Genomic DNA, 14,080 nt, shown 5'->3' on the forward strand with positions numbered 1-14,080 from the left:
ACGCATGCGCGAAGACAAATAATCACTATTTAAGTTCCAGGTTTAACCCGATTCGGTAATTTTAATTCCTGTGATCACGACATACGGTCGAAAAGCGTTGTCAGCTTCAGGAAGGAAAATCGTTTTGAATATTTTCGTTAGATTCTTTTAATTGCGTTAATTTGATTTTTAATTGTTTTAAATTGATTTGAATTGTGTTAAATTGTTTTTTTAATTATTTATATTTTACTCTAATGTACCGGTAAGTCGTCGATTTTTTCGTTTTTTCCGTTTTAATTTCTAGAGGGTATCATATGGAAGTGTTCTATGTACTATATTAAGGTAAACTCCTCTTATTATTTGACAAATATATTTTTTCAGTATTGAGTATTATCTTCAAGTTCCATTACATAACTTTCGTATCAAGTTATATATTAATTAATTATGTTACGTTTGTAAAATCTAAGTCGCTGTATGTATTTAGTTAAAAAGTACAATTTAATTGATAATAAAGTTTAACAAGATTAATAATTTTTACTGATTAATTGGTAACATTATATACTATACTAAGCTAACGCTATCTAGTTCAGGATATAATGTTGTATCGTATAACAATAGCGGCAAGTTACGGTAAATCTATGGACACTTAAGTGTTAATTAACTTCCAAAATCTCGCTGTTGTAATTCAGAATAAACCAAGGGTCTTGACTAGGTCTATAAGCTACTTATAGAAAATAATTTAATATAACATTTAGTCAATAAAGCTGCTAAATATAGCTAAAAAACTAAAAACTTTCTGTTCACCGGAGCTGCAAAACTTGTAAAACACGTGGATTGGATACCCTTACTGATACTAAGTAATAACCTACAAAATCACTATCTAAGTTAAAATATAAACTAAGTTTCGTAACTAGGAATATAAAACTACTCTAGAAATTAAGTTAATATGCCAATTTAAGCCAATTTAATTAATAAAACAAAAAAAAAAACTCTGTTTTCCGGTGCCGTAAAAACTTCGCCTGCACAAGGTTACTCTCATTCCCAAAAAATAACCTTTAATTAGCAACCACTAACCATCAACCACTTAGAACAGTTTTTTGGCACACTAGTGTGCCACAAGATAAATAAAAAAAATTGAAGGACCGATTTCAGATTTTGTAAGAAAAATAATAAAAAAATGTACCCCTGCACACTATCACATGTTTGTCAGGAGTTAGTGCCAGCCCAGTATTCTAGAGAGGGTATTATATAGGGACAGAATTCATCTTCTGTGCATGGTTCCAACATGAGCTTGGGTAATTCCTGCCGAACACTAATTTGGTGGCACGATCATGATTTGTTTATAACTATTCTAACTTTCAACTTGCCTTTTCATAATTCCTCAGCATTTCTAACCTCAAGGGACCAACATTGGAAGGAAATCTCAATTACAGTGGCGATTCTGTATAGGGAGTGGCATCCATGATCGGAACACCCAAACTAAGTTTATTCAGCCAAATGCTGCCTCCATATAATTATTACAGTGAGCATTACATTGTAATTCTTTCGCTATGGTGCCATCTGTCCGGGTGCAAGTGCTTTAGCAACTTATGCCCATTGGCCAGTTCACCTAAAAGAAATGGCGCTTCCGTAGCCAGGTGGGAAGGAGCAGCAGTGCTTAGCACACGCTTCTTGATTAGACTGGGGTTCGAGCCCATCACCACCAAATACGGAGGATGCGGAAAGGTCAGGGAATGACCACCGCATATCCCGGAGCAATATGGCCTTAGTTGCTAATGCTCCTAAAAACCAAATAACAAACAAACAACAAACTAAAAGAAATAAAAATTCTCAGGCAGTTTTGCACAGTGATTTGCAGAGATATAATAAATGCTGTGAGTACATTAAGCATTTTTAACAGTCTGTTTTTTTTTTTTATCATTTAATTTAATCGTTACTTTTTCATGCTTAAGTAACCTCCCAAAAAGTAAACTGCAAATTTCATAAACAGATGGGAAGGAGAATGCTGCAAAAAGGATTGTATTGGGAGACCTACAAGCGATAAAAGCCAGCTTGATCTGAGCAGGAACATGCACAGTGCAATTGTCTTGTCAATAATATACAGGAATTTTTCCAGCAGGGATAAGGAGATGATTATCCCTTTGTTATAAGGCAATGGTCAGGCCACACCTTGAGTACAGTATGCAGGTCTGGATTCTCATTTTACGAAGATTTTAGAGCTCCTAGAGCGAGTGCAGAGTGCTGTAACAGGATCTATAAAACTTAAGCAGATGGGCTGAGAGGCAACTGAAGTTTAACATTGACAAATGTAAAGTACTGCCCATGGGAAGCAGTAACTCTAGAGAAATGTATCAAGTATGTGGTACTACACTTGACAGTGGTAGAGAATGAAAAGGACTTGGGGGTAATTGTGCAGGCAGATATGAAGTTTTCTGAGTAGTGCAGATGGTCTGCAAGAGTAGCTCATTGTGTCTTGTCTATGATATACAGGAATTTTTCTAGCAGGGATTTTCTTCCAGTCACATAGTTGCCTGAGAAGCTGTTTGGCCACCAAAAAAATCCTTCAACTGCATCGATCATATGCTGTATGAGCGACATCACAAAATGTCACACCCAAAAGTTCACTGATCCCATCTTTCTACCTAGTTGCAGGTCTTCCTATAAAAGCAGTTTTTAGAGTTGGTTTTGTTATGGTCTCTGTTGCATGGCAATGCCTACCACATGGCCGATTTTGAAAGGGGCCAGCTTTAATCATAAGTAGAGTCATCGTGCATTCCACAAGATGCTCTAGAAGAGGAAATGTGACTACAGCAGAGCCCGACTTGGTGCAGAAGGCTGATAAGGGATAAGAAGGTGATTATCCCCTTGTATACAGGTCTGGAGGCCTCATTTTAGCAAGGATATAGAGCTGCTGGAGTCAGTGCAGGGAAGGGCAACAAGATTAGTGAATGGAGCAAAGGGTTGTTCATACGAAGAAAGGCTTAAGTTTTGCAAATTTCAGTGTTTGGAGCCTAGGCACCTGCAAGGTGATCTGATTGAGGTGTATAAAGCCTTGAATGGTTTGAGCATGCTCAATGCTAATGGGATTCTTCCTCTTGCTCAGAATAATCACCTGAGGGCATAAATTCAAATTGAGGAAAGACAGTTGTAGGATTGATGTGTGGAAGTTTACCTTTAGCCAGCGTGTGGTTGATTGCTCAAACAAACTTCATCTGTCGTAGGAGTTGATAGCTTAAATAGATTCAAAGCAGAATTAGACAAACATTTGGATGATGCTATATAAGCTTGCTTTCTTGCATCATGTGCCTTGCTAATGCTAATGTAACATTTGGCAAACTTAAGGAAGGAATTAAGAAATTTATTATAGTTACACACAGAGCGTACAAATAAAGAAGAAATATATGAGCTTTCGGCTATATGGTAGCCTTCATCAGAATTAAAAATACATGAATGGCAGTTGGAATGGAGATGTGCACTGCCAGGTGCGTGAGACGCGAGGTTTAATTGTTTGTTGACGCCAAGCGTCAACGTCAACAAGCGTCAACAAACGCACCTGGCAGTGCACATCTCCATTCCAACTGCCATTCATGTATTTTTAATTCTGATGAAGGCTACCATATAGCCGAAAGCTCATATATTTCTTCTTTATTTGTACGCTCTGTGTGTAACTATAATAAATTTCTTAATGAATCCAGAGCGCGTAGGCCTGTTTCGTTAAGGAAGGAATTTGTGTACGAAACCCATGAAATACAATATGTTTGAAACTCGGTTAAAGGAGATTGAATTGGTAGCTTGGCAATCATATAAGGCTATAGTACATGGTTTTTTGGCTAATAGAAAAGAAGAAAACTACGAAATGTTGGTGTCTAATTTACTCGAGTTCTACAAAAATATGGGCTGTCACATGTGGTTGAAAATTCATTTTCTTCATTCCCATCTTAAATTTTTCCCCGAAAATCTGGGAGATGTGAGTAATGATCAAGGGGAACGGTTTCATCAAGATATTTTCACAATGGAAAAGTGGTACCATGGTCACTGAGATCCTGTAATGATTGGGGATTACTGCTGGTTCCTTTTCAGGAAGAGTAAGCAGGAACACAAGAGAAAATCACTTAGTAGCAAAAACTTTTAAGGGCAATTACAGGTATGGTAATTATATATTATTGAAATATAACTAGATTGCTATGATTTATGATATATTTTCTGAAGTTAAATGAGTTATAGACAGCATATAATATTTTTTATACTTGTATTACAAACGTGAATTATGCGCATGTATCCCTTTATTTTAAGATTAAACATTGGTAGATCTTTTGATGTAGATGCGATAGAGACTTTTTATGGTGATTTTTGGAATCAGTGCATTTATTTCCTCTGAAATCATGTTTTCATTGCGGAGGAATGAAAAAAATATTTTTTGTTGGCTAGTGTTATTGATCATGTACAGCTAGTTTTGATCATGTATTAAATACACCATGAATTGTCAAACTAACAGAGTAAGCTTATCTGCAAAACAATCTAAACCTTCCTAACACTTCTAGTTAATTTCACAAATATATGTAGCCTCGATTCTAATCTCAGTGATGTCCATTTCCACTTGCAGTCTGCCAAATCCCATGTATTTTTCTGACAGAATCTCAGTTATCGGTTGATTAACTACTGCTCATCTCAGTTGCCCAAATTAATTGCTGTATGATTCCTTTCACCTCAAAGGTAGTACTTGTGCATATGTCCGTTCCGATATTACCTGACAGAGACTTGGTAATTTGGAATCTCCTCTTTTCGATCTTCTCTGGCTTAAAATCTTTCTAGCACATTGTGTCAAAATCATCCGTTGTTTCTACCGTTCTCCCAACTCCACTAATCACTTGGAGCTCTTTGACATTCTCCAGTCGAACTTTCCTAACAGAAAAGTAAATTTCCTTGGTGATTTTAATGTTCACAACTCCAGCTGGCTTCCATTTTCTAGTCAAACTGACCCAGCTGGTCGAAATGCTGAGGCTTTTGCAATTACTAATGACTTTGCACAAATTGTTCATTTACCCACAAGAATACCGGAGAATCCTAACCATACAGCCTACATGCTTGATATTTTTCTCACAAACAACCCTTCTAATTACACGGTCGAAGTGAATGGTCCTTTAGGCACCTCTTATCACAACTTGGTGATTGTCTCTTCTCCAATGGGCCGACCGGGCTAGCCGAGTGGGTAAAGTACCTGCCCTGCAACCCAAAGGTCGCGGGTTCGATTCCCGCCTCGGGCTTGGATCAAAGTACTGCAAAAACCTTGGGAGGTGCAATATGGCCACAGAAGCCGATGCACCAACAACTACCAAATCAAAAAAAAAAAAAAAAAAAAAATCTTCTCCAATGGAGCCTTCATCTCTTGACCATTCCCAACCTCCTATTGTTTGTCATCACAAGAATGCAAAATGGGATAACCTGTGAGATTTCTTATCTTCCTTTCCTTGATTGGATTACTGTTTCAAAACTTCTGGTGTCAATGTTTGCTCAGATCGTTTCAGTGAAAGTATTTTTGTAGGAATGGAATCCTTAATTTTACACTTCACGTTAAAATCTCATCCTTTATCTACACCTTGGTTTTCCAATAAATGTGCTAAGGTTGTTCAAGAGAAGAACGTTGCATATCATAATTGGCTTGTTTCCAATTCTTAAGTTTCATTTTCTGCCTACACCAAAGCTCTCAACAATTGTAAAGAAGTTATTAATCAGTCCAAACTAGATTTTGAACAGTCTAAGAGTAGAAAACTTGCTTCTTGCCCTAATGGTAGCCCAGCATTCTGGTCTCCTGCCAAAGCTTTTGGCCGCAACTTATGCCCATCTCTGCTCCCACCTCTGTCAAAACCAGATGGTTCTGTTTTCACTTCAGCCAAGGATAAAGCTGACCTGCTGGCATCCCATTTTTCTTTCAGCTTTTCTATTAATGATCTTGGTAAAACACCTCCCACCATTCCCAGCATGCTCCATTCAATGTCTCCTGTGGTCTTCCGCCAAAAGGATGTCAGAAGGATTTTGACAAATCTTGATGCTAAGAAGGCTTCAGGTCATCTGATATTTCTCCACCTGTTCTCAAAAGAACAGGAGCACATTGTGCTCCTGTTCTTTGCCACCTTTTTTCACTTTCTTATTCCAAACGTGTTTTTCCTCCTGATTGAAAATTTGCTCATATCCAGCCAGTTCCTAAAAAGGGTGACAAATTCCTCCCATCCAATTATCGTCCCATTGCAATTACTTCTACTCTTTCTAAAGTAATTAAGAAATCAATTAACCGCCAACTTTTAAACTACCTAGAAACTTTCAGTCTGATCAACAATCGCCAGTATGGATTCCGTCAATGTCGATCTGCTGGTGATATTCCTGCTTATGTTATCTAATTATGGACAAATTCAATGGAAAAGTTCAGTGAAACACAACCATCTTGACATCTCAAAGGCTTTCAATCATGTTTGGCATAAAGGTCTTCTAAACAAGCTTCCATCTTATGGTTTCCCAACTGTTTATTGTAATTGGCCATCCAGTTTTTCTCTCTGATCACTGACCGAGGGAGATGGTAGATGGCTCTCTGACTTCTAACTTCTTCTAACTTCTCCACTAATGCCGGTGTCCCCAAGGTTCAGTTCTTCCCACCACTCTTTCCCTCTTGTATATTATTGACCTTCTTCCATTGACTGGAAATCCTATCCATAGTTTTCCCTATGAGAGCACATTGCATTCCACTTTCCATTTTGAGAAACCTTGCCCTGCTCAATCAGCTTCAACTTCTCAAATATCCACTACCAATTCCTTATATGGGGTCTCCAGGTAATTCTCCAGTAGGGCAAAGACAACTTAGTTGATTTCAACCCTACTAAAACTCATTCTTGTCTTAAATCTCACAAAAAGGATTCTTCTGCTCCTATGCTTATCTTTGCTGACACCCTGATTTCTAGGCAAGAAGATATATCTCTTTTGGGGATTACCTTGACTTCTAATCTCTCTTGGCACAAGCACATTACAAATATTGCTTCCTCTACATAAAAAAAACTTGGTTTTCTCTTTCGCTCTCAGCATTACTTTTCTTCCAAACAGCTGCTCACTCTGTATAAATCGCAAATCCTCCGTACCACGGAATATTGTTCCCACATCTGGGGTGGTGCCCCCAACACCTCTCTCAGGCTTCTTGATTCCATTCAGAAGAGGGCAGTTAGGTTAATTTATGATTCATCTCTAACAGAGTCTCTCCACTCGCTGTCTCATAGATGTACTGTTTCTGATGCATGTCTCTTCTACAGATACTTCCATAGGCACTGTTCTACTGAATTGGCTTCTATTATTCCCACTCTCTCTTTCAAAACAGTCCGAACATGCGCAGCCACCAGCCAATATCCATTTACTGTCCACCTTCAAACTCATAGAGCCAACTTTTCATCTTCTTCGTTTATTCATTCAACTGCCATTTTCTGGAACAACCTTCCTTCCTACGCATTTCCTGAAGATTACAGTCTGCAGAAGTTCAAGTCCAGCATCAACAGATATCTTCTTTTGTCTTTTCAACCTCCAACCAAAGCGTGGTACTGAGTACTATAGGTTCTAATTCCTCTTGTGGTTGGGGTCTACATAAAAAAAAAAAAATAATAAAAAAATAAAAAAAATTAATAATATAATAATTAGCTTTGTGCTTGTGCCAAGGGAGATTAGCAGTCAGGGTAATCCCCAAAAGAGTTATATCATTTTGCCTAGAAATCGGAATGTCAGCAAAGATAAGCATAGGAGCAGAAGAATCCTTTTTGCGAGATATAAGACGAGATATAAGAAGGGTTGAAATCAACTTAAGTTGTTTTTGCCCCACTGGAGAATTAACTGAAGATCGGCATTTCAGAAATTGGTAGCAGATTTTCTAGAAGTTAAAGCTGATTGAGCAGGGCAAGGTTTCTCAAAATGGAAATCGGAATGCTATGTGCTATCATTGGCAAAACTGTCGATAGGATTTCCAGTCAATGGAAGAAGGTCATTAATATACAAGAGGTAAAGAGTGGGGGAAAGAACTGAACCTTGGGGGACACCGACATTGGTGGAGAAATTAGAAGACAGAGAGCCATCTGCCATCACCCTCAGTGAATGATCAGAGAGGAAACTGGATAACGAATTACAAAAAACAGTTGGCAAACCATAAGAAATCATCGGCAAAATTATGGATAGTATTTCCAGTCAATGGAAGAATGTCATTAATATACGAGAGCCATCGACCATCACCCTCAGTGAGCGATCAGAGAGTAAACTGGTAAACAATTACAAAAAACAGTTGGCAACCCATAAGATGGAAGCTTGTTCAGAAGACCTTTATGCCAGACGCGATCGAAAGCATTTGAGATGTCAAGGGCAGCTACTTGTCTTTCACCGAACCTTTCCATTGAATTAGTCCATAAATGGGTAACATAAGCCAGAATATCACGAGTGGATCGACACTGACGGAATCCATACTGGCGATTGTTGATCAGACGGAAGGTTTCTAGGTAGTTTAAGAGTTGGCAATTAATTGATTTCTCCATTACTTTAGAAAGAGTAGAAGTAATTGCAATGCGACGATAATTGGATGGGAGGGATTTGTCACCCTTTTTAGGAACTGGCTAGATACGAGCAAATTTCCAAGGAGAATGAAAAACAAATTTGGAATAAGAAAGTGAAAAAAGGCGGCAAAGAATAGGAGTAAGTTCAGCAGCACAGGTTTTGAGAACAAGTGGAGAAATACCATCGGGACCTGGAGCTTTCTTGTCATCAAGATTCATCAAAATCCGTCTGACATCCTTTTGACAGAAGCCCACAGGAGGCATTGAATGGAGCGTGTTGGGAATGATGCGAGGTGTTTTACCAAGATCATTAATACATGAGTTGGAAGAAAAATGGGATTCTAGTAGGTCAGCTTTATCTTTGGCTGAAGTGACAACAGAACCATCTGGTTTGAACAGAGGTGGGAGCAGAGATGGGCAAAAGTTGCGGCCAATAGCTTTGGCAAGAGACCAGAATGCTTGGCAACCATTACAGCAAGAAGCAAGTTTTCTGCTTTACAATTGTTGCGAGCTTTGGTGCAGGCAGAAAATGAAACTGAAGAATTACAAACAAGCCAATTATGATATGCAACGCTCTTCTCTTGAACAGCCTTGGCACATTTATTGGAATACCAAGGTTTAGATAATGGATGAGATTTTAAAGTAGAGTGTGGGATAACGGATTCCATTCCTGCAAGAATAATTTCACTGACAAGATCTGAGCAAATGTTGACATCACAAGTTTTGAAACAGTAATCCGACCAAGGAAAAGAAGAAAAGAAATCTCGCAGGTCATCCCATTTTGCATTCTTGTAATGCCAAACAACACGAGGTTGGGAATAGCCATGAGATAAAGGATCCATTGGAGAAGAGACAATCACCAAGTTGTGATCTGAAGTGCCTAAAGGGTCTCTCACTTCGACCATGTACTTAGAAGGGTTGTTTGTGAGAAAAAGATTTGTTTGGTGTATGATTAGGATTGTCCGGAATGAAGAATTGACTCTCTCCTCTTCAGGTATAGTTATTGGACTTCATCATCAAGGTCCAACTTTTTTGCTTGTAGTGATGATTTTGAAGTCCATTACATGCTTTATTTCTGGATCGTACTGTAACCCTCATACTGCTCACCTCTAGATTGTATTTGGATGATTTGCAATCATCCAAATAGGTAAATGAACAATCTGTGCAACGTCATTAGTAATTGCAAAAGCCTCAGCATCTCGACCAGCTGGGTCAGTGTGACTAGAAAACGGAAGCCAGCTGGAATTGTGAACAATAAAATCAACAAGGAAAATTACCTCACTGTTAGGAAAGTTGGACTGGAGAAAGTCAAGTTGCAAAGAGAGGAAATTGAACAGCTCCAGGTGATTAGTGGAATTGGGAGAACGGTAGAGGCAACAGGTGAATTTGAGGTAGATAGATTTTAAGCCAGAGAAGATCGAAGAGAGGAGATTCCAAATTGCCAAGTCTCTGACAGGGAATATCCGAATGGACATATGCCCAAGTACTACCTTTGAGGCAAAAGGAATCATACAGTGAATAATTTGGGTATCTGAAATGAGCAGTAGTTGAATTAACCGATAACTGAGATTCTGTCAGAAAAAGTACATGGGGTTTGGCAGACTGCAAGTGAAAATGCACATCGTTGAGATTAGAATTGAGACCATGTATATTTGTGAAATGAATTAGGAAGTGTTTATGAGGTTTAGATCTTTTTCACAGATAAGCTTTCTCTATTAGTTTGACTATTCATGGTGTATTCAATGGTAAGAAAAAGTGAGTGGGACATACTGTATGAAGTAATGAAATTTTTTGATATGGGGTACACATGGTAAGAATATACCCAGATCCTTGACAATGCCCCCCGCATACACACTACTCGGGCTCTCTCCAGTCACTATCTGGCGGAGTAGAGGTAGCAAGATTATACACTAGCTGATCCGAAAGCCTCCTAAAGAGTTATCAATAGGTTCGGTCCAGTGTACTAACTAGCGGCCGGTCTGTGAACACCGTTTTAGACCTGTACCCTTGAAATGTAAGGAATATTGGATCTCGCCACAATGTTCATCATAATCTCAAAAGTCATCAATCATACTGCATGATGGAAGAGATAGGGAAGGGTTGACCGGAACTTATCTCTAGAGACTAAACGTGGGTTCCACCACTTCAAGCCTCCAATAAGCAAAGTGGTGGTATTGCACTGGTTGATGAGAGTCATCTATCACCTAGCACTCCTTTGTAACATAGAAGGTTCGCATTCCTCCATGTGGTGTGGGTGCCACACCTCGATCCCTGCTTACATTTGTTCACACCTGGGTGGTCACCCACCATGTACTTGTGCATGGAGGTTATACCCAAGATTACTAATAGTCGCACCATCGTAAAGGTGCAAGCAGAGGATTTGCTTGTCACAGACCGCCCGGACTTCGCTGAAATTGCGTCCACTTGACTTGAGTGTCACCCAAATATCAGTTCCATCAGCGTTTTAGACTCCCATGTAGCAAGTACAGCTTTTCTGGCATATCTGAGAGTCTCTGACAACCTCAAGGACCAATATTATTAAAATATATTTAAACCAGAGTCTCGTGTGGATTGGACAAAGTTCATATTAGTGTAGGTTCATATTTTTGTATAGCTAGACTAAATAAATATAACTAAAAATGTAAAGAGAAGACCAAAAAATGCCTAATTGCATTTCTTTATTATTTCCCTAAAAATAGTCATTTTTAGGTGGAGAAGAAAAATATTCATTTTTGTTTGGTAATATATAAGTTTGCTTTTTGTAATTTTTTATAGCCGTATTCTAACAGAACTAATCAACAATGTACCTCAGGGTCATCTAACTAAACAAAAGATGATGTGTGTAAATGATATAGTCCATAGTAAGCTTTTCACAATGACAGGTATGTAACTTTTTTTTATCACTTTTCATAGTATATTGTGAAAGTTTGCTTCCTATAATAAATGCAGTGTACTTGATTGTTGTTTTATAAGGAAAAAAAATATAGAAAGGAATGGAAAAATATTATTATTTACATATGTAAAACAGTTTTTTGTTTTATATATGTAGTTTCTTCTGCCTCTTAATATACCAACAATCACAACAGTTTCAGAGCCGTAACATTGACATATATGACTATAGCAATAACAGAGTGACTTACAGTGTTTTCTGTGAATGATAAGCTGCACATCATAGTAAACAGTGTAGAAAAGTGTGAAGGAAAAGCATAGTTTAATTTAAGTGGAGAAAGACAACACAGCTGCTGGCACCTGATAACTGGAAACAATAGCAGAGTTTTGTGAAATATGGTAAGAAGCAAGCCGACTTAAATTCAGACTACTGTGGATCACTAAAATAAAGATATATGATTGAAGAGGTTGTCATTATCACTGAGGTGGGAATCTGAAAAGTAAAAACTGTGAGAGACACACACACACGTGATATATATTTGCAGAGCAAGAGAAGATTACTCTGTTTTATTTTTGGTGCCAGTTCCATTGGCCCTATTGCAGTTATTTACTGAGATTGATTCGGAAGGGATATGAGAAGTACTGACATGATGTACACTGACATCTTCAAGTGTAAGTTTGCTAAATGTGTGTAGGCTTGCAGTACTTAGTTTTCCACTACTCTGTAGAGTGAATAATTATACTAAACATCTCAAAGGGCTACTTGTGAGGGCACTGAGATATTGTAGTATAATGTTTATTGTTTTATTTCAGCTGTTATTGTGCAATTTTATCAGTACATGTTGTGATTAGTGTGTCAGTCAGGTCATTGATGTGCAGATTTGTTTAATGATTGAAGTGCAGTGATTCCGTACCCATCATTAGCCATGTGGCCTTCTGATGAAACAGAGCTCAAAGATCAGTCAATTTTTTGTTTATTTTTGTTTTACCAATGGTCCCATTTTTGTGGTTTGTTTGTTTTTGTTTTCATTCATAATGATATTTCATGCAGTACGGACCAATTACCATCAAGGAGCCCCTGCTAACTTTGTATTATAATAAAACAGGCCTACGTGCTCTGGATTCATAATGCGAAAATTTATTTTTATTTTGTTACACAGAGCATTAATAAAACTACAATAAATAAATTAGCTTTCGGCTGGGTGGCAGCCTTCATCGGATTAAAATACTTGAATGGCAGTTGGAATAGAGATGCACTGCCAGGATGGTGCATGAGGCACGTGGTTAATTGTTTGTTGATGTTTGTGGCTGTGACGTATATGTGACATGGCTGTGGCCAGTGTTTGTCTATGGATAGAATTACTGACTCTGTGATGGGGTTAACTTGACAACCACTGTTCCTGTTCAAAGCGGTGTCCGAGCATTTTATATTTAGCGATTCCAACCAGGTACGCCTCAGGTAATGGTGATCTACAAGCACACGACAACGTGATGACCAACAGCAACGCCAACAGTGACGAGTCATCCACGAGGGCATTCATCCCATACTACCCCAACCTGTCACAGCAGATCGGTAGAATCCTAAAATCGCATGGGATAAAGTGCATCCAACTCCCAGGCAAGAAACTGCGTTCTCTCCTTTCCAACATAAAAACACCTGTCCCCACCCTTCTACAGAGTGGTTTGGTCTATCGCATCTCTTGCCGTGACTGCACGAGCTGCTACTTTGGAGAGACTGGACGTCGACTCGAGAAACGTCTCTCAGAAGATAAAAGGGCGATCCGTTTGGCAGATGTAGAAGACTCAGCTATCGCCGAGCATGTCTGGACAACCCACCACGACATCGACCCACACTGCGATGTCGTGGTTGTGGACAGGTCCCACCATTACCTGAGGCGTACCTGGTTGGAATCGCTAAATATAAAATGCTCGGACACCGCTTTGAACAGGAACAGTGGTTGTCAAGTTAACCCCATCACAGAGTCAGTAATTCTATCCATAGACAAAAGCTGGCCACGTCACCACCATACGTCACAGCCACAAACATCAACAAACAATTAACCATGTGCCTCACGCACCATCCTGGCAGTGCATCTCTATTCCAACTGCCATTCAAGTATTTTAATCCGATGAAGGCTGCCACCCAGCCGAAAGCTAATTTATTTATTGTAGTTTTATTAATGCTCTGTGTAACAAAATAAAAATAAAAATTTTCGCATAACTTTGTATTAATTAATATTTGAAGTAATCACTGCTTGATTTAATGCATTTATTTACACTGTTCTAAAAGTTTCTGAAAAGAGTCAGCGAAGGCATCCAAAGGGATGATGTCCTGTTTTTCAGCTACATTTATCTTTATGTTCTCAACATCCTGAAATCTCTTTCCTTTGAGCTGGTTTACACTTTGTGAAAGAAGAACTTTCCCAAGGTGAAAACCACTGCTGCTAGATTGGGAGAGTAAGGCAGATGGTTGATCTGTACAGTAGCATGTTTCATCAGAAATGTCTTCACAAGTGCAGAGGACTTGATCACACTGTACTGATGTGGAATTTACTTGGGTAAATTTTTGTGCAAAAGAACCAGCTGCACTTCTCTCAAAATTGCCACCTCACCCAGGAAATGCACTTCAGTACTCTTTGAGGCAC

The 14,080-nt window shown here is 38.7% G+C and overlaps 1 protein-coding gene across 1 annotated transcript in view; it reads left to right on the forward strand.

Moving 5' to 3' along the window:
* The window catches only part of mbc (dedicator of cytokinesis protein myoblast city), a 966,604-nt gene that overhangs the window by 557,606 nt on the left and 394,918 nt on the right, over positions 1–14,080 (forward strand). Inside the window, exon 24 of the mRNA XM_090373417.1 lies at positions 11,322–11,428. Within this exon, the coding sequence (XP_090229543.1) occupies positions 11,322–11,428 (107 nt within the window). The remainder of the gene's footprint in view (positions 1–11,321; positions 11,429–14,080) is intronic.

The sequence above is a fragment of the Mastigoproctus giganteus genome, chromosome 5 (assembly GCF_048544385.1).
Source record: "Mastigoproctus giganteus isolate SK-2022 chromosome 5, ASM4854438v1, whole genome shotgun sequence".
Taxonomy (NCBI): Eukaryota; Metazoa; Arthropoda; class Arachnida; order Uropygi; family Thelyphonidae; genus Mastigoproctus; species Mastigoproctus giganteus.